Genomic DNA, 23,620 nt, shown 5'->3' with positions numbered 1-23,620 from the left:
ATTTCCAACTTAACGGGACGGTAGTCCCAAAGTTGCAAGGTTGGTTTTCTGCCTGGGGACACTAGGGGGAGCGGGGAAAGTCACCATTTTAACCGGAACAGGCCATTTAACCATCCAAATGATTTCTAAACGGGTTTATTAAGTTGAAATAGTTGCCAAGTTCCTCTTTAAACAGTGAGGGAAAAGGTGAGTACAAAATAAAACAGGAAGGACTAACAAAAACACTTAACATGAACATGACTAAACTTAACAAACTTGACTAGGGTGGGCTCTACGTGTAATGCAGCAAGAAGACACTGTTTGTTAAACGACAATTTTCTTGATGGAAAAGATGTTTTAGCCTTTTCTGATTGGTAAGAGTTTGAATACAGTATGTGTTTTGTCGTGCATTTGCATTTTTCAAATGTTTCACAGCCACCATACTTTTGTCCTTCATGGCTGCACAGTTTTTACTCATCCGTAGCAGGAAACAATGTGGCATGGTTACACACGATCTTGTATTACAGCTAAACTGAAACTAAAAATATGTTTCTGAAACAATTTCATATTTGTTCAGCACTGCCTAGTTTGACAGTTTGTTCTAAGTTTCAGTTCATAATTACCTTTTAAACTTCTTACATGGCAACTTACTGCCGTCTAGAATTTATGAATGGAAAGTGCTTTGTGACACACTTATGTGATGTAAACAGGAAGTAGACACTCCCTATGGTTAGACTGAACAAGTTTCATTCACACAATCAAGCCTTTCGGCCCAGTTCAAGTCCTTTTTCTAAGTCTGATCTCTTTTTTTAGATAACTGTTACATACGTCTTCTGGGATGTAACCCATATCTGATACAAACATAAACTACTCATAGTTTGTCCCTACCTTCTACTCTCCGAGGTTCAGAATGTTCAGTGCAGCTGGCTGTAAAAAGAAGATATCATTACATTACACTTGGTAAATCAAAACACATTTAAAATACTGCTCAAAGTCTGCTCAAATGATACTCACTGGTACAGTTTGCCTCACGTAATATCACCTAAGCAGAAACAACAGAGAAAAATGCAGTTCTTCTCATCACACATAACCAATATTGTGAAGACACAGTTTAGCTCACACAATTCAGAGTAGCTACTCTGTTTATTTGCATGTGTTGGACAGGTTTCTACATGTTTATTACCTCAGAGATGCAGTCACGGGTGTAGCGGACCCACTCTAAGCACCCACTGATAACAAGAGTCCTGTTGGTATTTTTCTCCACCAGTTCATTCATTTTGCCTTTGTGGTTCGCCAGCGAATAATCCTTAAGTCAACACATGTAAAACAACTAGTTCAGATTTACAGTTCATATAGACAGCAAACTTCAGGCACAAGTCTCTACCGGCATCTTTATCAAAACAAGCTCATGTATCACAGGTTTGTGAAATTGTATTTGTAAATGTGTGATGTCTGCATTGATGAAAGCGGTCTACATAGAATATTGTTGAGCCCTGGGATTTTTTTAACATACAGAACATGTGTACTGTCTGAACAGTTTGAAAAACAGAACTAAACAATTGTTTTCTAACTTACAGTCTTGTTGGTCCACCGGTAATGGCAGCCGGTTGCCTTGAACTCCTGGATAACGTAATGTGTTTGCATACCATCCCGAGTGACAGTGCAGTTAACAGGAAGTCCAGTGCAAAGCTGTAGAAATAGCACTGGCAGCAAAAAACATTTGGTCTGTGACAGATATACCTGGTGCTGGAGGTTTAATACATCTCAAATTTGCAGAATAAAATGAGGTAAAAACAAACAGTATTTGTTGAAGAAATAATTAAACATAACACTGAGCTTTGGCATATGGTAATTAGTCCAGTCCACACAATATTATACACTTAGCTTTGGCTATACAATGTAAAGATATGCCTAGAGACTATGACTGCAGCTTTAAGTCTCCAAATATCTACATCAGACTCATACAAACCCCCCAAATTGCAATTTATACACTTTTAGATATAAAGTATTATTTATACTATGGCTGGACTTAATACTTGTGCACCCATTGCCCAGTATGCCCAGCTATGAACACTTTAAATTCATTATTTAATCATTAGTCAATGTCAACGCATTGCTTCCCATCTTACATTAGCTCAGAGACTAGATAAAATCATTGTCTTGTCTTGTCTTGTAGGAAATAGTAGTATTTCACTCTCACTATTGTAAGGCACAGTGTCACAGAACAGTAGTGGTGGGCGGATCGATCCAAAATATCGACATATCGATCCAACGTTGGTATTGATATTGATCGATACCAGTGTAATGGGACCGACACTTTGGTTTCTGTCCTGTCCGCGCTGCTGCGGAGGCGACCTGTCTGTCTGTCTGTCTGTCTGTCTCTGTGTAAGTGACGCTCCTGTCACGGAGCAGGGCCAGACACTGAGAGAGCTGCAAACTGCGCATGAATGTTATTATTTATTTACTGACATCAAACGTGTGTTTCTCATTGTGTGTTTCTGGCCCTTGGTTTAATTTGTGTAATTCAAACTAAAATGATGAGTGTACAAACCAGATAAAGCAGATGTGTATGCAGTAGTGTTAACTGTAGTATGTGGGAGAACAGAGGTTGCTGTGTGATGCCACATGGGAGAAGCAAGCGTGTGAAGCCAGGTATCATACACATCCTCGGGCTATCACACGGTATTTCCCGCTTCATACAGTTATCCCACACATGCGCATGATGACACATAACTGAAAGACCGTGGGACTGTCATTCCCACATGGCCACGCATTGTTTAGAAAACAACTGTCGAGGAATTCAATGAGTGGCTAAAAGAAACAACGTGGCTCAACAATATAAACGTAAACAATATTTGAGTTATGAATCAATGACTATCGGCTCGTTATTTATTTTAGAGATAGGTATATCTTCCCACGCCCTACAGCCTAACACCGACAGCGCGAGTGGGGATGTATTACAGTAGATAACGTATCGATCAGGGCTGTCCCAAGAGAGTGTCACGGTAAAGTTTTGTCGCTTTGATATTTCAAACGCCTTTATTGAAACTGAGACTGAAACTCAGACAAAGAAGTTGTTCAAATTTTTAAAAACGCCAGTTGGTGTTACCTGCACGTAAACTACAGTGTGTGGATGCACTCAACCTGATGCAAAGCTCCGATTCAAATCAGTCCAAATGTGTGTCCTGTTATCGCCACACAGGCTGCATCTCTTCAGTTGTTCAATGAAAGGTTACTTACGGGAATAAATGCACAGGGGAACAATGTGCAGCATCCTCCTCGAGGCAACGCAAGCTTTGGGAATCCTGGAAAAACTGTCGGCTGCCGTCGAGCTCTCCGTTATTGGATGAAAACCTGCCTTTAAATAAAACTAATGTGATACTTTTACTCAGCGCTGAGTCTCTGAATGGGATGGATTTCCCCCGGTGTGAAGCCGACAAAACCGGAAGGGTATGATGACATCATATTAGAGTGTGTGATCTTTGTATCTCTGGTCCTGCCTAGTCTGGTAGGGCTGGTGTTTTACAGGTTTTGTGAATACACACTTTTGACAATAGATTATTTTCTGAATCACTTCCCTCTGGCAGGAGGCTGCAGCTCAGTCTCATCAACAATCTGACACTGACTCCGAAACCCACCCGGTAAAAACGCATTACATTAATTAAGAGGAGACCCCATCATAGTGGAGGTTTATGACAGGGAATATCTGATAGCAGACTGATATCAGTTCTAGGTAGTTCTTACCTGTCTTTGAGTCTGCACCTATTTATTTAAATCTGTGTGGGTTTTTTAAGCTTTTTCACTAGACTTTGAAAATTGTTTTCACGTTGTGAAATATAATATTGATTGATTACAGCCTCCTAGAGTTATTCAAGTTTTGATAATTTAATCATTTTTGCCAAAGTTGTGTGTGTAACCACTGTTAGCACTATGAAACAATTTATAGTGGGTTCCTATTGCTATACACATGGTTTCACACCATTCATGTATTACTGTACAACTTGTCTAAATTGCAGTTTATTAATTATATGACCAGTACACCACAGTATTATATTTTATATTTAATTGTATTCATTTTTATACACGTGTGTGTATATATATATATATAACTTGTGTTTTATATACTCTATTTCTCATTTACTTGGGTGATTTTCTTTTTATTCATATTGTATGAGCTTTGTTAGAGAGAACAACCATCTCATTGCTTATGATTGCTTCATATCAGTATCAGCTAGTAGCAGCGGTGTCCCAAGATATGTTCCAGTCGCCACCTTTGTTGACAATATGGGTTTCAAATTCTTCCAAGAATCACCTTTACAAATATTTTATGATGAAGGAAATGCATTCAACACTTTAATTAATATATTTTGGTCAGAAACAGTGAATGTAATTTATTTTACAAAAATTATGCAATCTGTGTGTGTGTGTGTGTGAATAAGAGTCAAATTATGAAGAGCTTTTTGAGCAAAAAATAATGAAAAAAAAACATTATGAAAACTACACATAGTTAGCTACAGGACATACAACATTTAAACCACTTTTGTTAAATCATGTTCTGCTGTTTGATAAAGTATTACTGTACAAAATATCCCAAACTTGAACTGTTTAGCTGCGGAATTAAAGTAATCTATAACAGATGCTGTGTTTCTTGGATTTATGAACACTGTCTCTCTGATGTAGTCACTCTTGTTAGAGAGCGGAGGCTCCGAGCCACCTGGCTGGCTGAGTTGAGATGCTGCAGTTGGTGGCTTTGAGCGGCTCAGTGTGGGACCACTCCCTCTCTTTCACCATCTCAATCGACAGCTCTATCTGCTTCTTCACTGGCTTGGAGGAGGGACATCTCTGAAGCCTACAGGGGTCAAGAGAGGCATCACACTTGGTATAGAGGACATCTGGCTCCAGGTCGGAGTTTGGATCACTTTGGCCCTCCGTGGCCTCCCTCTCCTGGGTGTAGATGGAAAGAAACTTGCGACGGCCTCCAGTCTTGGTGTCTGCTCTGTGTCTGTTGCCGTACACCGAGCTGGGCATAGGCTTAGCCTTAAAGGCCTGTCGTTCCTCTTTCAATCCCATCTTCCCCAGTTCTGCCACAATCTTCGCCTCCCTCTTCCTCCTCTCTCTCTCCAGGAAATGGAAAGGCTGTGGTGAATCAGTCGCAGAGGCCTGGTTTCTTTTGGTGTTACAATTATTACTGTTACTTCTGCTTCGGTTTGATTTCTGACCGCAGCGACGGCTGATAATTTCATAGAGAGGCAGGTGTATGTGTGCAGGTGCTGGTGATGCCCGGAACTTTTTCTGGCATTCTTGGAGTTCCTCCAGCTCCTGTCTCAGCAACGTGTTCTCCAGCTCAATCTCAGAGCGCGTTCGCACCTTGTGCCTCTTCCTCTCCTCCTCTCTTAGCATCATCTGAAACGGTTTGGGCACGGTCACCTTGGAGTTTGGCCTGACCCTGACTCCAGTTTGACGGGACAGTCTTCCCTGCGGTTTCAGATAAGAGGCCTTGGGCTGAAATCGAAACTGCTTCTGGGTCGTCATTTCTTCTGGGCTCAGCAGGATGTCTCTGAGAGAAAATATGAGAGTGAAATGAAGTTCATCTGAACTGACAACAAAGGATCCACGAGAAGGCTTCCAGAAAACTTCAACTTCCTCATTCTTAGATTTAATAACTTGTCTGCTACTACTTCACCAACCTCCCAAAGGTTTGCTCCTGGCCAGTTTCTCTTGGATTGTCCAGTTCCAGTTCCCCCAGGCTGTCAACTCCATAGAGCTCTGATTGGTCAGAACCGCTTGATGTGTCATGAAAGTCCAGCTCCTCCTGGGAATTGATCCTCTGAAGTTTCCTGGCAGGGCCACTACTGAGAGGTGCAGAAATTGTTTGTCAGGGAGGAGGAGACATTAACTGTCCAGGCAAAGCAACCACTAAATTAAAGCAATTAAACATCTGTAGAGCAGCTGTACAAAAGTATTGATCTACAAGTTGATTGTACATCAGTAAATATGGTTTATTGTATAATTATTATTGTTGCTGATCACCAGTCTTAACCTTTAAAACCATTCAACACGTTTACTGCAAGTGCCATTAAATGAAACAAATCAAATGGCTGAGTGAACTGATGTACCTAATACAACAGCACCACCCTATGGAAAACATCCCGCAAAAATCCCCTGCCAGTTATGAAAGCACAAGATTACGAAGGAGAAGTGTGTTTGTGGGTTTCAAGTTTCACTCATAGAAAGCTAAGAATAAATAAGTCGCTACAAGATATATCGTTCACCTCCCTGTGGAGAATATAGTAGCCTCCGGCCTTCCTATCAATGGCTATATTTGCTGTGTACTGGATCTACCTACCATTAATCAGCTCAAACTATTGTTTGGGATATCATTCGAGTATGTTTTTAGGGCTTTTTCCTTTTTTATTAGCTAGGACAGTTGAAGATAGACAAGAAAGGGGGTAGAGAGAGACTGGATCACATGCAGCAAAGGACCCAAACCCATGAAGGTTTTTGACAACTAGGTTACATAATGTACTCCTGAAACACCTCAAAACAACACAGATATGGAAAAATAAACATCTAGCATTTGGAGCATGTATGGCCCTTTCCCTCTTTATTAATGGATCATATGATATATCAAACCTGATTGACAGTCTGGCCTCTCTGTTTTCTCCTCTTCCCAGGCCTTCATCACATTCCTCTCCATGCCTCTCTCTGCCCTGGCTGATGTACATCCTCTCCAGCTCGGCCATGTTCCTTAGGTGAGCGCTCTTTAGCTCCTCCAGCCTCCTGTAGTACTCCTGGTTGGAGAAGTAAACATGCTGCTCTCTCTGCAAGCCGTAGATTTCAAGGGACAGAGACCTGCGAACGCTCCTGCCACCTCTTTCCTCCTGGCTGCACTCCAGATCATACTCCTGAAAGGTTGTCATCACAAACAATAATGTAATTACACAGCTTACTGTGTTTTAACTTTTCTCAAATTAAGTGTTGTAAAATGATTAACTATGTATGGTAGAGGTGTTTAATAGCTCATGAAAATATCTTTTAAAATGTCAACCTGTAATTAAACTTAATGCAATTATTCATACCTTATTCTTCACCAGGATTGTTACACTACTTTTGTGGGTTTTGCAAAATGCACTACATGCAACTGTAGTTGCATGTAGACTTTACTATTTAAAGACCTACGGTGAGGATGTGGGGTAACAGAAGAATTCATAGGGGATTTCCATATAAATACATGTGGCTTAAAAATCTTTTGTCAGTTTTTTAAATAACCTTATCTTACGACATAGCTGTGTGGTGCCTACATAATAAATATACTGTATCTCATTTAACCATTTACCTTGCTAAATTTATTTAAGTATACTTCCAACAGTCTGGATTTATGTTAATAAATTGTGGCATACTTAAATATGAAATTCTACTTTGCATGAAAGTAATAAGTCTTACATAAAATACAAGTCTAATTTGCTTGGATCAGTAGTTACAATCAAAGTGAGCACCTGCTTTAAAATATGTACAAGATTTACTAATCTTGTAGATCTTTTCCATGACGAATAGTAGGCTTTCCTTATTTTTTAGGCACTTTTAATACAGTTTATTATTTTTAAAGCTTGAACTGAGTAACCTTGCATATTTAAAGCCTTACCTCACTGGTGAAGTCCTCATCTCTGTCAAAGTAATGGTCTCTTTCCCCTCCATACAGGGCCATTAATTCCTTGTTTTCCAGAGAGGTTGATCTGTACATTAATGCCATCTTCCTCCTTATTCTCCAAAGAACAGATGCTTCACAACCAGCCTAAAGCAGAGTAGAGCTTCTGTGTGTCCTCCGTCGCCTCTGTCTGCACACTGACCTGCTAAGCAAAGAGATGGGTTAGTCAGAGCAGGACAGCAGCAAAGATTAACACACACTTTACTGACACACACACACACACACACACACACACTGAAAGCCTTATCCTCTTATCGTCAGGTGGAGTCGTGATTTTACAGTCATCAGCGGTGCTGTTGGCCAGATGGTCCATATGGTCCTGTGGCTTTTCACGTGAAGATGCGATTCAAAGTTAAATAGTTGTCTGCGAGGATTCTCCAAATCTGATTTAGAGATTAACTTTCTTAAATGCACCTCAAGTGGTACAGTATCCTGCACCTGTTGCAGCAAAGGTAATGAAGTGAAAAGACCCATAAGGGTGATTCACTGTATGTATGACATAATATGAATGCTTACAGAGCTTTATAATTGGTGATGTAATATTAACTATTGCAAAGTCTGGCACAAATTAACTATAAACTATGTATTAGCATTTCTAAGAGGAACATTGGGTTTTTTATGGTTGGGGTAAATTATGCTTTTTAAAATCACATAGAAAAATGAACACGTGTTAAAACACATATCTCATTCAACCAAGACTTGTTCTTGTTTCAATCATATTTCCATCTTTACACTATACAAGAAGCATCCTGCCCACTTCAGTTCACACCCCACCTCCATCTGCAGTATTAACAGTGTACAACATGCCCGCAGGAAACTTGTAGAGAGATGCAAAAATATACGAATACATACCAGATACATAAATAGATACTTGCAATTCCTCACAGGACTGAAATTAATTTTTAACTTTAATCTTTAACCAATAACCCCCGCTAAGATATATAGGGGTAAACAATATAATGCTTTTATATTCTGTGGCAGTTTGTGGCGTTTGGAGGGGTCAGACCTAAAAAATGAGAGCTAAACATTGTGTGTGACACCACTTGTAAAAGGAGAATAACTACCCTAAGGGTTTGTAATGTATCCTGTGAATACTGATGCATCCATTTTTGCACTATTTTGATTACAGTTGAGGATATTTCCCATTAGGCCTATAAATAGGACTCATACCCTTGTAAACACTAGGCCCTGTATGGGCTGCTTTGTGGTTGTGTCTTGTGTGCAAAGTTTTCCTGCTAGGGGTGGAGGGTGGATAGAGAGTCCTGCAGGAATATTATAGTAATTATCTATCAGAGTCCACTTGCACTGCTGACCTTTCTGGTCCAGTGGCATGTATGGAAAGCTCCCAAACTTTTGCTTCTAAATGCTTTGGCCAAGATCAAGTGAAGTGAAGCCTGGCCTCTGTTCAGCTGCGAGACTTTTGGGATTTGACAGATGAAGCTTGAGAGAGAGGACACATACCAGAGCCAACTGTGTTAATCTGTTTACTTACGTTTCTCATCACTGTCATTACAAGTCTTCAAGTCTTCACTTCGAGCTGCATCACCTCTCCCCATCTGTCTCCTGTCTCCCTCTATTTCATCTCCTGTCCATCCACCTAAGAGCTTCAGGCAGCACGAGGCGCAGAGATCTGAAGAGGAAAAAGAAAAAGAAGAGGGCGAAGATGTCGTAACATAATAAATGGTTCAAAGCAGCATGACCCCTACCAAGAAGTTCAACCAAAAAAAGGATTTTTCGTGACCCAAATGGTGAAAGTATCCATTAACTGAAAATAAAAAACACGGTGTGACCCCTCAGAATTATCGTCCCATCATAGGGCCTGACCCCCAGGTTGGGGACCACTACTTTAGGGTAATCCTATGTAAATACTACCATTATAATATACACCTAAAGAATTTTTTTTTTCATTAAGAACATCAAATTCACAATTTTTATCTAGTATTTTTGGAATCTTAGTACCACAAAGAATGATAAAATCATGTAAATGTAATATTTTAGTCCCATAGGATTATTAAGAACCACCCTGCAGGAATGATAACATTGGATATGACAAATGAACAGTTCCTACTACAGATACAGATCATCTTCTGTGGTCACGTTCTTTATCTGTCCACACGATGGAGCTGTTGTCCATTTTATGAAGCTTTCAGTGTTTCTATTAAATGTAACCTGCCTTACAATCATCATTATCATGTACAAGTTTGTTTCACATGCATGTAATCATCAGTTTCTGAATAAATGTCATTCTGAGCAAAGATCACAAAATCACAAATAAATATAAATTTTTCACTAATAGTTAAGATGTTTTAAAGTTGCTGTTTTGTGTTTTTATTGTAGTTTTTCTTACCCTCTCACATTGTAGTTTCTGGAATTATGTCTTTTTAGTCCGTATTATATACATGCAGTTCTCAGAACACAAGGTACTTTTCCTCCCCATCCTTGCAGGTGCAGAATCCCATTTGTTTGCATGTCTGTGAAAGAGAGAGAGAGAGAGAGAGAGAGTTATCCATCCACTGATTCTCTGCAACAAATTATACCTGTAAAGTGTTTAGGATGGTAACTTATATATTCCCTCATATTGTTATATTCTGTATCATTTAAAAAGACACGTAAAAGAGTGTTTTTCGGAAAGAAAAAAAAACACAATTGATTCATGTATTTCCACTGTGCAACAACGGTCGGGTTGATCAATTGTTTAATTAATAAAAAGTAATATTATCCTCCTTTTTCCTTAGACAGACCACAACAGTACAATATAAAGTGAACATCAATTTCTGACATTGTGGGACATTTAGTATTTCTGTGTGTCTGCTGTATGTGTGTGTCTAGTTTTCCACTGGGCACCTCGGTGTGTTGGCGTGGGATGAATAGTGGCAGTGTTCAGTCAGAGTGGGGCTGAGTAAACAATCATCACAAGCTTGGACGTCCTCCTCCACACAGACCAGTGCGGCTGCACAAAGCCACAGTTCTGCTCTGAGTTTTGTGGGACAAACAGTGGTTCACTAAACCACCAAATATCTTGTATCCAATATGGTTTGTGACTTCCTTCAACTTGTACAGTTTCACTTCTTGCTTTGTGGGACCTCACAGCAAATGCATACTAACCTAACCTAACCTATGACTGTAGGATATCCAAAGAATCATTTCAACCACATTTATGAGTGACTGTGAAACTATCTGGTTATTTTTATAATTAGATTGACAGACCTCCATCACCTTTTCTGATAAGGCCATTGTTAGGTGAACAGCAAGACATTTTTGACACATTCACAGACTGTGGCAAAACAAGGTGATGAAATGGAGAAGTGATCATTTTTACATTTAGTAGCCATGTTTTCATACACATCTTTTTTTTCTTTTCTACTTTCCATAAAACTCTTTGTATCTTTTGTTCTGAAAATGCTGAATAAAGTTGATTTTGATTTTAGTTACTCAAGCAGTACAATTTCATAACTGTCCCTTCAGGTGCCTTTCTGTCTTCTTTCGTTATTTGTGAAATTCAAACTTCTGATTCTATTGAGGCTCCTCTCAGGGTGTGAACTACAGGAGAGCCAGGGGAGCTGGGTCCTCTTAATAAGACACGACCTCTGCTGAAAACACCATTTGTGAAAATTTGGGGGGGTCTGTAAAATATTAACAGTATGATATTTTGCCATGCATTTCTGTTTTTCTGTACCTTTTTCGTCATGGATCATGCGTAAAATTAGGCTATTATTGACATAGGATTCATGCATAAGTGTGATTTACCACTAATTCATCATCGAAGCATGGCGGCTGATATAGCACTTCATTCACTTTAACTCAAAGATCAGAAAACTTATTTGGTCCCACTCTGCGTGCCAAAAAAAAGTTAGCTCCCCCATAAGGCACAGTATGGTTCGCATATTGGCTGTTCTGAAACAGCTCTGGAGGTCCACCGGCAGTCATTACTTCTGTGTAAATTAGAAGGGCCTTTTTCCTGTCGGCCAGAACCCTTACAGCTGCATAGCAGCATAACCACAATTTTTCCGGAACAAGGCCTATGTTTAGGAGGAAATCCCCCTCACCTCATCTTACCTCAAGTCACATTCACACATCACAAAAAGGTTCATATTATTACCAAGAAACATGGAGTACCCACGTCAAAAACCATGTGGGTGCAGACAGACACATTTAGCCCCCCACAGGAACAAACACTGATGTGGACATGGAGAGATTCAGGAGTGTTCTCTCGTCTGCTAACCTCCCACTTCACAGCAGCACTTCATAACCTGTTTGTTTTTTAGAGGGATACTCCACCCTCTCGTCAACAAGCCCCACTCATTAAGTTTCTCAAACCACTTCTGTTACACAGCCTGGGCTTTGTAAGGAAGGCTGATTGCTGCCTAAACATAAGACTCAGACAAACCTAGCTACCGCCCTAAAGACGTAGCTGGAAGCAATGAAAGGAAAAGTTAAATGTTAAATGAAAGTTAAAATTCTTTAATTCTTTAAAAAGTTAAAAAGTATTTTTTTATTAAGAAATAAACAATTCAGTGGAGCATTTCAGACAACATCTCTATATTTCACACGTTTGTCTCATGTCACATAAAGCTGAAATGTTTGCATGTCCACACAGGGTATATGGTATATGATATGATATATATGTCTATATTGTTTATGTATTTAGAACAGCTAACAGAAAACACAGACTACAGAGTTCATTTTTTAAGGTACTTGAGGTTAACTGATTATATTGTACACTCATTCTCTAGTATTCTTATCTGTGATGGTGAATGCAATCCAGGAATTCTTTTTGGACCAAACTGTTTGCAATTTCTGGTTTATCTGCTTCAATCTCTGCTTCGATGGCCATTTCTCACATTTCCCAGCGTGCCTTTGGTCAGCCCTGAGAGAACCAGTTTAACCCTGTTGGAATTTTTGTTGGTTGTTAAGCATGAGAGTGTGATAACAAGGGCAAAAGAGAGAGAGATTTCCTCTTTGGTTCAATTTCCGGTCTTGAAAATGCTGCATGTCTTGTAGCTGCAGTGCATTCTACAACATGCTGTTGTCAGCCATTATAACCTCCTGGCTGAAAGCTCACTGACAGACCGCAAACAGTGAAATGATCATGACGTGCTAATTCTGTTACAAACAACTGTCTGCTGAGCTATGAACCTCATACAGACTGTATACAAGTGTAGTTTTGAGTGAGTTACCGTGTTATGCATTACTGTTGTACATGCTGAAGTGCATTTGAACGTAGAAGCAATCACCTAAAAGTGTCAAACCACTTTCCTGTTTGTGGGAAAGATCTTTCTTTAACCTACATTGACAGGTTTACACTTTTTCCATCTGTCTGTGCATCACAGTCATGCAAAGAATACCCCAACATAAAACATGCACAGTAGAAAGAAAGGTAGACAGCAAGCTTTATGCAGTTTGACACTGTGTCTTCAATTCAGCACGAATCAGCTTCTTCAGCAACATAGCACTTACATCATGTGGGTTTATTTTTGCAGGTTATATGAGATTTAAAACATTAATATACTGTAGCAGCAAACAACTATTTGCTATGTAAAGATAAAGTTGAGTCATGTTATCGTGGGCAGAGCATTACACCCATACTCCCTTTGCCTGTGTTGCTATCGCAGCCTGTCTGTACTACAGCTTTACAAAGCCAGTCTGGCCGTGTGTGCATGTTAGCTAGTCCCTCCGTTCTGTCTGTGAATTAAGGATTTATTTCGACCAAACCAGAGTTGGTGATCGTTTGAATGGTGGAAACAACAAACAAAGACTGTTTTGGCACTGCTCTTGTGTATGCCTGGTTGCCAGCGTCTGGTTGCAAGCTGTTTCTGGTTAAACAAAAGGTCTATCTCTGTAGGATTATTTCCAATGATGTTGTCAGATACTTAAGAAAAACAAAAACAACACATTTAGTCAACGTAGATTGACAGGCGCATTTGTCCCCAAGGATTAGCTAACATTACATGGCACCCATAGCAGCCTGTTTTGCTGTTATTTTTCATCTAACTTTGTAAATCAGTTGTTTATTTCTACCAAACCAGTGTCGGTGATCGATGGTTATTAATTTGTCAATGGAGTCTTGTCGGCCCATTGCCCATTGTTTTCGTGTGAGATGCTGGTGCTCTAGTGCGAGATAGTGGCAAGTGACTTCCACAGTATAACTTTTAAACATAATACACTGTATATTGTTATTAAAGTATTCAATTGAAAGCTAACACAAAGGTTCGTTGTCCCAAAAAGCTGCTCAGTGTATAAAAGAATGTGCTTTTTAAGAGTGTAATCCAATAACAGAGACTAATGAAATGACTTCAAGGGTTCAAAGTCCTAGCTTTCATTAGTGCAGAGAGTATACTGTACAATACTGACAGGAAAGACAGATTAACCTGCAGACGTATCTATATTAGGCCAAACAAATTAACTTCATTTCTCACCAGAGTCACCACAAACATGTGTGCTGCAGGCAGTGATGTGTGATGGCCCTCCCAAAAGCACACAGGAAGGCTCACTTAATCAAAATGTATCTCTAATTTATAGTTTCAAAGAAAATTGGGAATCTTCTCTTTTAGTTTGTATCTTGTGCTGTTTACAAAACTTAAGATTGTTCTTATCATGTTTTATGTCCCCATACATCCAGATATTGCATCCCCTGCTGCAAGGAGATGCTTCCAAATGATAATAAAAATGTGTGCTATACAAATTGCATCTTTAATTAGAGTCATGCCAGTTTTGTTTATATAACCCAGTGTTGCAAATCCACAAATTGTCTTGAGGGGCTTTACAATCTGTGCAGCCTACAACACCGTCACACCTTACACCCTTGACTCAGATATAAAAAACTCCCCTCAGAAACCCTTTAATGGGAAAAAACACCTCAGAAAGAGGAACAGAAGAGGGGTATATTATTTTGACAGATATTATGATTGCAATATGATTCACAATTAGTGAATACACACTACTACAGAGTTTGGGAGGCCCTAAAACAGAGACATTTGGAAACAATGTTTCTGGCCCCATTCCAGAGTTGTGTTTTTTGGAAACGATCACTGATTGGGTCTTATCAGTCACAACGTCATGCACAATTAGCCACGCCCCTGCCACGTAACCATTTCCCAGAAGAAAACAATCAGCATCAGTGACTCATGCCTGGAGGACCAGTGGCTGATTCAACATGAAGTACAGCCGTTACTGACTTTGTTGTTTATGCTAGCTGTTGAGTGCACTAGAAGGAGCAATAACAGAAACAGGAGGACCTCCGGATGTTATCTGAGTGACAAGGGAAGACTCTGGACTGTCCTGACAAGTTGTTTCAGTCATCAACAAGTTGGCTGAAGTGGCAGCAAAGAAGCTACAACTAGCTGCTAAAAGGCAGACATGTCCCTCAGGCAGTCATAGAAAATAGAGCTTCAGGAGAGTGAATATTGGAGTTTTGGCGAATTTGCCAGGTGACCATAAACTCCATGATAACGTCTTTCCGGAACTTCTGGATGTGTAAATAAGTGATTGCTAACAAGTTTGCCTTATCAGCTTATAAGGTGACCTTGTTTATGCTGCTTCAGAGTGGCCAGATCAGATCAGTCAGATCAGTCAGAGCTGGTTTTCACTCAGACTTTATGCCCTCATCCAAAAACTGTTTCCTACTGCAAGAATACATTGGTCATTGCAGCACAATGAACGAGGTCACCTGTGTGACAGCACAGAAGATTCCAGTAACAGAAAATAAAAATGTAAAAAAATCTGAGAAATTGCAGATAAGATGCAGATCATGTGCTAAATGTAATTACAACCAGAAATTGTTAAAGAGTTGTTTTTTGTGCTGCAAATCAATTTTCAAAATGTTCTCCAAGTTTTGATTCACTAATTTAATCCAAAAAGTTAAATAGCTCAATCCAAAAGAAAGACTGTCACTCCTCAGTGTTGGGGATTCAGCTGAGGGGTCATTGCGATGTTGCTGAAGTGATTTTGGTTTACCTGAACTCTGGTCGTGGAGCAATGACCTGAAGACAGATGCAGATGTTTTTGGCTGTTTTTCCACATATGTTTGAATTAAAGCAAATACAGTACATGTAAAGTGACCACACCTTTATGGTCTGTTCAACTCGAGCTATGAGCGTGTTTACTTACACCAGTGTCAGCTTTAGAGCTCTGTTCATCAGCCATGTCAAACAAATGAAAGACAGAGACAAAGACTTCTCTGTGGTTGGTCTCTATCACTGTGGTTGGCCTTTAAACAGTAGAGAGAGAGAGCGATTCCTTTTCCCTTTTATAGGCATCACAGTAGCACGTCCAAAAAAGTGGGGGTCAGATTCAAGCGGATCAGGCAGCAGTCTCAGTTTGTGCTCATAGTTTTGCCTCTCCATATTTCATAAGAATGTTTGCTCTGCACAGCTTTTGTTTATATATCTTGAATTGGCCTCCATCCTCAAACGGCCCTCACAATGCAACGACAGAGAGCAGCAAAAGTTCAAAAGTGTAAAGAATTTAACCTTTTCTTTCTCCTAGCCTGAAACCAGACCATGTGAAAGTCATAATCATTATTTTTAGCAATATTTATTCAGAAATCAGTGATAACTAAAATAACTAAATAATAAAGTCAATAACTAAGTGTAGTGATACTTTACATTACATCACATTGTCAACAAATCCCATTAAATGACTAAAACCAGAAATGAATTGATGGTATTGATAAGGGTGGGTATTGAAAAGCTTATTTCTCTGTTCCACTGAGCTCTATTGATCTATTTGTTTAGTATCAGTTGATCAGTTTCAGTACCATCAGTTGTGACCAGTTTTTTAAAGAGTTACATCTTCAGTAGAACCCAAGGGACTTGTACTGAGAGCCACCGACAGCGTAGGGAAGTGTAGTACTGAGAAACAAACACGTTGACAGACAGTTAGCTTAGCTTAGCATACAGACTGGAATCAGGCAGCCTCTGTCCAATGGTAACAAACATACCAGCACCTCTAAATCACCCTAATTATCATGTTAAGTCTTGTCTGTTTAATCCATCCAGAAAATACAGTGTCAAAAAATGACAAATTGGAGTTTTAGAGGGGTTATGTGTGGGACTATTTATTGGCTGGGAGCAGTGGCTTGCTGGAGTCAAAGCTGGTTGCCTGGCAACCCAAGGACAGGATTTTAGGAAGCCATAGAGTGAATATGTGTATTTCTTTAAGGTGTCCTGACTTTTTGAGGGCACCAACAGTCAATCAGAAATGAATTAATGTGGCTGTGGAAAACCTTCTTTACACTTTAAACTGCATTATTTCATTGAGCTTTTCCTATTACAACATACTGTTTGGTTTCATTCATCATAGAACTATAAAAGTGAATTGTATTACGTTACAGTGACAATGGTGGGAATCACCAGTGTTAGCCTTTTATCATCCTCAATGACAGAAACATTGTATTCTCTCGATACTGAGCGCCGTGTTCTTCGTGCTCTGATAGTGGGAAAGTGAAGGTATCCAGTGTATCTCCTCCTGTGACGTCCTCCATGCACTCTATGTATCTATCTGTGTTCAGCCACACCCACAAAAATGATGATAACAGTCTGAGAAAGAGTTTTTGGTTTTACTGCAAAAGGAAGAGGCCCATTAGAGTCGTTGGTTTGATTTAAAATTGTATGCGCACAAATGTTTGGGGATGGGCGTTTGTGTGCCTCAACACTGTTTCGTGCATCTGTGTTGAGAATATTCATGTTTTTCTGTGTGTGTATGCACACGTGCATGTAGGGTGTGCACAGTGTTTGCCTGCAGCTCTGTTGTGTTTGTGGCTCTTGACAAAAGGACCTTGATGCTGTTCCAGCGGTGTTTCATGCTGTGGTCTAGTCATGCTGCTCCTCTCATCTCTTCCCCTAATCTCTAAAACACAATCTGACTGTTCTGTTCCTGTTCTGATTAGACTGCCTGGCTCTTTGCTGTGTGTCGCTGGCAGAGCCACAAAGTCTGAGCCAACGCACGACCAAACTGGACACTTAATAATCTATTACATACAGTATACGGTGCCTGGCTTGTGTCATCTTGCGTTAACAGACCATCAGGAAGAATGTTATTAGATGTATTAGATAAGCTGTGCTGTTGTTTCTCCAACTTTTTCCTGTTTACTTTTAAATGTATTTTAAAATAGATTTACCCTTAATTGTGTAGGTCCATTAAAGGGTCAGTTCACTCAAATAACTGAAGAACATGTTGTCTCACTCATAGCTACCATCTATACAGATTTGGCTCAACAAGTCCTCCAGATTTAACAGAATATGTTTGAAATATGTTGGTTTTATGTGCGCTTAGAATCTAGAAGGACACACAGAGCCATTTTCTGATCTGACGCCATCGGCAGGACGACATCATTCCTTTGTGCCTACCCAAAAGAAAAGGAATTACTATCAAAAATCTGTTTTTTTACGTAACAAAGCTAGGGTTAAGGATTGGTCAGGGTCAGGTTACTCTAGATAATCCACGGACTTGACAGCGAGGTCTATGTATTATCAAAACTGACATTTTTTCGACAACGACACACTGCTGTTGAATTTTGACAATGTAATTTTTATGTGCTTTGAAAACCACAAAGGAAATTCCATTCATCTTATTCATTTATTGGAGTGGAGGCAGTAATCTCACTGACTGATATCAGCTGATAAAGCCAACATAGCTAGATATTGTTGATTTGGCTGAAGATGTTTTGGGAATTTTAAGGTCAAAATCAGTCAAAACAACAGCACAGCACATAGAAATATATAAATGCAATACATGAAATATATCAAAGTAAAACATAAAGAAATGAAGGATGGGAGGCATGAGAGGGGGATGGAGGGAGAAATGGAGGTGGGGTTGGAGTACAATTTAAACATCATAGTGAAAGCATTCATTATTTATAAATTGATTCTTCTTCTCTATATTTACAGTAACAACTGCTTCAACATTGTCAAGAGTCTGCACCTCCTGGGGGCTTCTAAAGCAAATAAGACTGACTCTGTAAGAATTTAAGTAAAAATTTGTTAGTAATATCATTTATGACAACCAAACCACAGAAAAAGGAAGTGAGCAAAGAAGCACAGCCTCGATGCCACTCACTCAAGAATTTACAGTAACTTAAGTTGCATTCTGTGTAAAAACAAGAAATTTCAGAGTAACTTTCGATGTGAAGGGGTTTTACTTCACTGTCTCTTCCTGTGCTGAGTCACTTTGCCAGAAGTCTATTTGCTAAATTTTTCTGGTGCATTTACTTCCTAAAAAACAGAACCATAAAGTCTGTTGAACTTCACTGGTAATCTGCTACAGATGTTATAACACCTGTAGGTAGTGTGAATATTAAAGTACTGGTTTTTATGCCTCACTGGTTTGGCACCAGAATTTGTACCTACTATAGAAGGACAGGTTCAGGGGAAAGTTTTTGACTCCTACAGCATAAAATGGGGCTAATTAAACAAATGAAACAGTGTTTGTTCCACTCTGGGAATTTACCAAGAAAATTTATTTTTATTCATAATGAACCAAAATTAGTGCATGAGCTACAAATACTGAGAGAGACAAACCTCATCAAAACACATGAAAAATGAATCTTCTTGATGATGCAGTGCAGTTTCTTGCATGTTGAAACAGCAGTTTATTAAATACATAATTAAAGTTATGCAATGATAACCACTTTATTATGGTTAAAAATTTTTTTTTTTTATTATTTATTTTCATTACAAAAAATCTATTGCAGAATAACAAACACTGCATGATACTAATATTCCCTTACTTCAAAAAAACTTCCACTGAATTTTGTACTGAATTTTCCTAAAAAAAGAAGCAATTTTTGCAAACCGCTCACACTGCCCTCACAATTTGCAAATGTTCTGCGGCCTCCACCATAGTCACACTGTCATTACAGGTGGCAAAGATTCGTTGTTGGAGGGGATGAAAAAGTCTAAAACCATTATCACTTAATGGACTAAAATCCTTTATCATGATGGTAGCTGCTGATGTTACTCAATCACTCTTCTCCAGCCCTTCTTGGGATTCAGCCCATCAACTTTCCAGGTACTTGTCCAGGCAGGCTATAGCCACCCCAGCCTCCATGATCTCTGTGTCAGCATACCAGAGTAGATGAATTTCAGTCAAGGGCAGGCAGCACCTCACCAGCAGGATACATTAGCCAGGAGGCGTATTACTACACCGCATTATGGCAAGCAATGAAGAGGCCTGGCTTCTCTGTAACATTACCCATGTTCCCCAGAGTCAGCATTTTCTTAAAAAGCATGCAGCGACTTTCGGCACCGGTATTCTCAGAGCGGTTTCACATTTCTGATTAGATGTTAGGCAGATAAAGTTGGAAAAGGTCGCCAAGAGGACATGTGGACCAGCTGATAACTACATGTGGCTTTGCTTTTTTTTAAAATACTCATCTGTTTATTTCTACTCTTTACTTTGCCTTCTCCTTTTAAAATAACACATTCCTGTCGGGTAACCAGACTTTCCTCTCACTAACTTTTTTTTCTTTTTCTCTTTCCATAAGTGTCTTTGCTTGACATCACATCTACAAACCATATGTACCATCTCTCCCCAGTTCTGTATTTTATAAGCAGTAGGCTATATTCTTTCGTGACAGAAGCTAGTCTTAAGGGTTGGGAGGGTTACTTTAAAAATGTAATCCGATACAATTACTAATTACCTGTTGAAAAATGTCATCAGTACCCTAGTCCAAGTATCACAATTTTAAAGTAACGTAACTGGATTACTTTCTTTTTCTTCTGGGTTACCTCAACAACAAATGTGTCAATAAGAAGTATTGATGCAAGTGTATTGTATAAGACAACAGAACAATGTAACCCTGGACAAGAAAATGGAAAGATTTTTAGCATCAAAAATGAGTAATGGATTACAGTTACCTTTTTTTTGTATCCTGATTATGTAACCCAGTTACATATAATCTGTTACTCCTCAAGCTAAATTAGGGCTGTATGTGTTTACCTGTTCTGTTTGTCCCTTTCCTCTTCTGCTCCTTCTAGCTCTGCTCAGGTGTGCTGATTACTAAATGAGGCGCACCTAACCTGTGATGAGGTGCCTAAAAGCACTGTGCCAGCACCAGTAGTCAGAGGCTTTTGGAGTGGGGATTACTGGTGTTAGTGCCTCTCAGTCTGGGATTTTGTGGTACTCTTGATTTAGTGTCATGGTTGTTAGTATTTCTTTACATTAATAAATCCCACGGATTTGGTTTGTTTTAAAGGTGTCTTACTGTTTTGTTTTTTTTTACTTAGTGGGAGTGGCTCCCACTGATTGGGATACTTGTGTGGTTGTTGCCTATTCTCAAACTCACTGGAAACATCTTGCTTGGCCCTTTCGTGTGTGAAAATATTTTGTTCCATTCCCTTAACTTAACAACAAACTTTACAACAAAGCTAGTTATCTTAAACTCCAAACCATCTTATAACCTTAACCAACCAATTTGTACCTGAATCTGACCAAAGCTTAACCACAGATGTGTTGAATCAGAAAACAGTTTGGTTTTTTTGTAATAGTGATGTAACATGTTTGGAAGGCAATGACTCATGTTGTCATATCAATGTCATCCTGCTTCAGTCAGGAGGGCAGTTACAAACTATGTACAGTTGTTAAATTTTTAAAGCAAACACTGGGTGTTCCCATTCTCAGGTTGTCAAATGCAGACGTGAGCGCTGTTCGGTTAGTTGAAATCTGCAACTTCACTGCTAGATGCCACTAAATTCTACATGCTGATCCTTTAAAAGTCTGTTTCACAGTATTTGTATATGAATAGCCATCAGGTCTGTAAAGAAAAAACATTAATGGCAGGTGCTACATCACTGACTGGTTGGTCTGGTCACTTTTCATTCAAGCCTTTCAATGTGTACTCAAACTTGATTTGTTGACTGAGCTACTGTACATTTCCCTGACAGCTGAAAGTACACAGAGGATGCAGATGAAATGTGACCATAGCACCATGAGCTGTGTTGCATCATATTACCTCCACTATGTGCTTTGAGCTGTCAGGCAAACATTCAACGGTCATACATGCATCAGTTGAACTGATCAACTCTCTGTGTACACTTTTTGTTTGAGTGGGCGTGTCCAAGTCTGGCTTAAGAAACCTTTAGCCTTTATGTGAGTGCAGAACTTAGAGGAGTAAAGAAGCTGAAATGTTTGTGATTGTTTTTCTGAAAAAGTGAAAGCAAAATAAAACTGAATGTCTGGAGTCCAAATGAAGAGGGATTTTTTCCCCTGAGAGAAAAAAAGACATGCCTCTACATGTACATGTTCTTGTATTTATGTGCAATGCTCCCATACTACTAGGATCAAAGAAGAGTATAATTCACCAAATAAAGAACATTTTATAGTTCTTTAAGGGGTTATTTAAGAGTTAAAACTGGGGTTTCAAGTTGAGTTTTGTTGAGATAGACTTGTAGGTTTACATTTAATGTACCATTGTGTAGGATTTAGTGGCACAACAGTGACGTTGCAGATTGCATCTAAGTAAATACCACTCGTCTGATAATATTTTATCATACAGTACCTGACATTAAGTTACCACATAACACATTTGTTCAAAACCTGAATGATCTTTAACTGCTCATGTTCCTTAGCCCTTCAGTAATGAATCCAGTCAGGAAAATGTATCATGTATTGTTATCATAACCAATATAAGTGATGGCCTGAACTAACATTACAAAAATAAGAACCAGGTTGTAACTAAAAGAGTGCAGTGCACATCTCTGCCAGGTGTGTCTGGGTGGGTTGGGAACAGAGAGTGCAGGGCAGGCTGTGTGTGAATGGGATACAATATAAAGGTTTAATCATCAGGGTGTAACCAGAGTAGACAGGTTATATGGAAACCTCGGACACAATGTCCATATAAAGCAGACAGTATTGCCTGCTTTGTTTTAAAAGGACTGTGATAGGTACTTGTATTGAGCTGAATACAAAATAGATGTATGGAATTAATGTGCAAATGAGATAAACTTTTTCTGTGGATGTCAGTTTTTGAGCCATGACAAACAGAATAGGTAAGACTTGTTTTTATCCAAGCCAAATACTGCAAATAAAATAATTGTGGACAAAAGTCTAAGCTTTATGTTGGATTCCCACTCTAAAGTTTGGCACCAACTGATCTAACGTGAAGAGGTATTTGGTAGTACCAACATAATTCAGTCAGTACCCAACTCTACTTAAAGACAGTGGCTTTGTGTTAAATTGACATTGACATTTTCAGTGTATGTTAATTCCTGTTGGCAAGCTCATTGTCCTGTCACGTTGACCAAAAAGTTGCCCAATGTATCACCACCAAAAGTGATAAATTAATCGACCAAGGCATTTCAGCAGCTGGCTTACATTACTGAATGTTTTTCAAGGACCACTGCTGTAATTGTTGATTGAATTGATACAAATCACAGTTGTCTTACCTTGGCATGCAAATCTGGAGAGGAACAATTCCAAAACATCAGCAACAGCGTAAACTGTGAAAGTGAAAATGCCAACATAAGAATCGGCCAACACTAACATCACCACCACGTACAGTGTTCCTAACAGAAAGATTCCAAACTGAAGCAGTCATTGATCACTTGCGACCCCTTCTGGATAGCAAAGAGGAGTGAGGAGTAAATTAAATAGATTTTCCAAAAATTGGGAATCACCACAAACCACGAGAGGTCCTTCAGCATACAGTCATAACTGAAAACAAAAAATGTCAGGCTGATGGGTCCAGTAGTATTAATCTGCGGACAGATACACACATACATGCATGATCCCCTCCAGGTGTTAATGAACTGAAATGTGTTCTGTGTTAATGGTAAATATGGAATGGAGTCCCAGTCCCAGCGGAACCCAGTCATCCACACACTCTCACTCAGATTTTAAGCTGAACGTAAACACCTGTCAATCCTCTTTCATACACAGACACCAGGGACATAGAGCAGTTGTTGTGTGTTGGGGCGGCATAGTCTCTAGTTGCACCTGACC

At 39.3% G+C, this 23,620-nt stretch overlaps 1 protein-coding gene across 1 annotated transcript; it reads right to left on the bottom strand.

Annotated features, from left to right (window-relative positions):
• Positions 1-4,161: 4,161 nt before the first annotated feature.
• On the bottom strand, positions 4,162-23,403 carry LOC127374958 (protein FAM161A-like). Its single transcript, XM_051420699.1, has 7 exons — positions 23,065-23,403; positions 10,032-10,155; positions 9,177-9,314; positions 7,622-7,826; positions 6,613-6,884; positions 5,667-5,831; positions 4,162-5,536 (listed from the first exon to the last, which is right to left on the bottom strand). Exons 4-7 carry the CDS (start codon positions 7,727-7,729, stop codon positions 4,669-4,671), a joined length of 1,413 nt encoding a protein of 470 aa, XP_051276659.1. The 5' UTR covers positions 7,730-7,826; positions 9,177-9,314; positions 10,032-10,155; positions 23,065-23,403; the 3' UTR covers positions 4,162-4,668.
• Positions 23,404-23,620: the final 217 nt, after the last annotated feature.

The sequence above is a fragment of the Dicentrarchus labrax genome, unplaced genomic scaffold (assembly GCF_905237075.1).
Source record: "Dicentrarchus labrax unplaced genomic scaffold, dlabrax2021, whole genome shotgun sequence".
Lineage (NCBI taxonomy): Eukaryota > Metazoa > Chordata > Actinopteri > Moronidae > Dicentrarchus > Dicentrarchus labrax.
The sequence above is the reverse complement of the archived record's forward strand: the minus strand, read 5'-3'. Positions and strand labels throughout refer to the sequence as shown.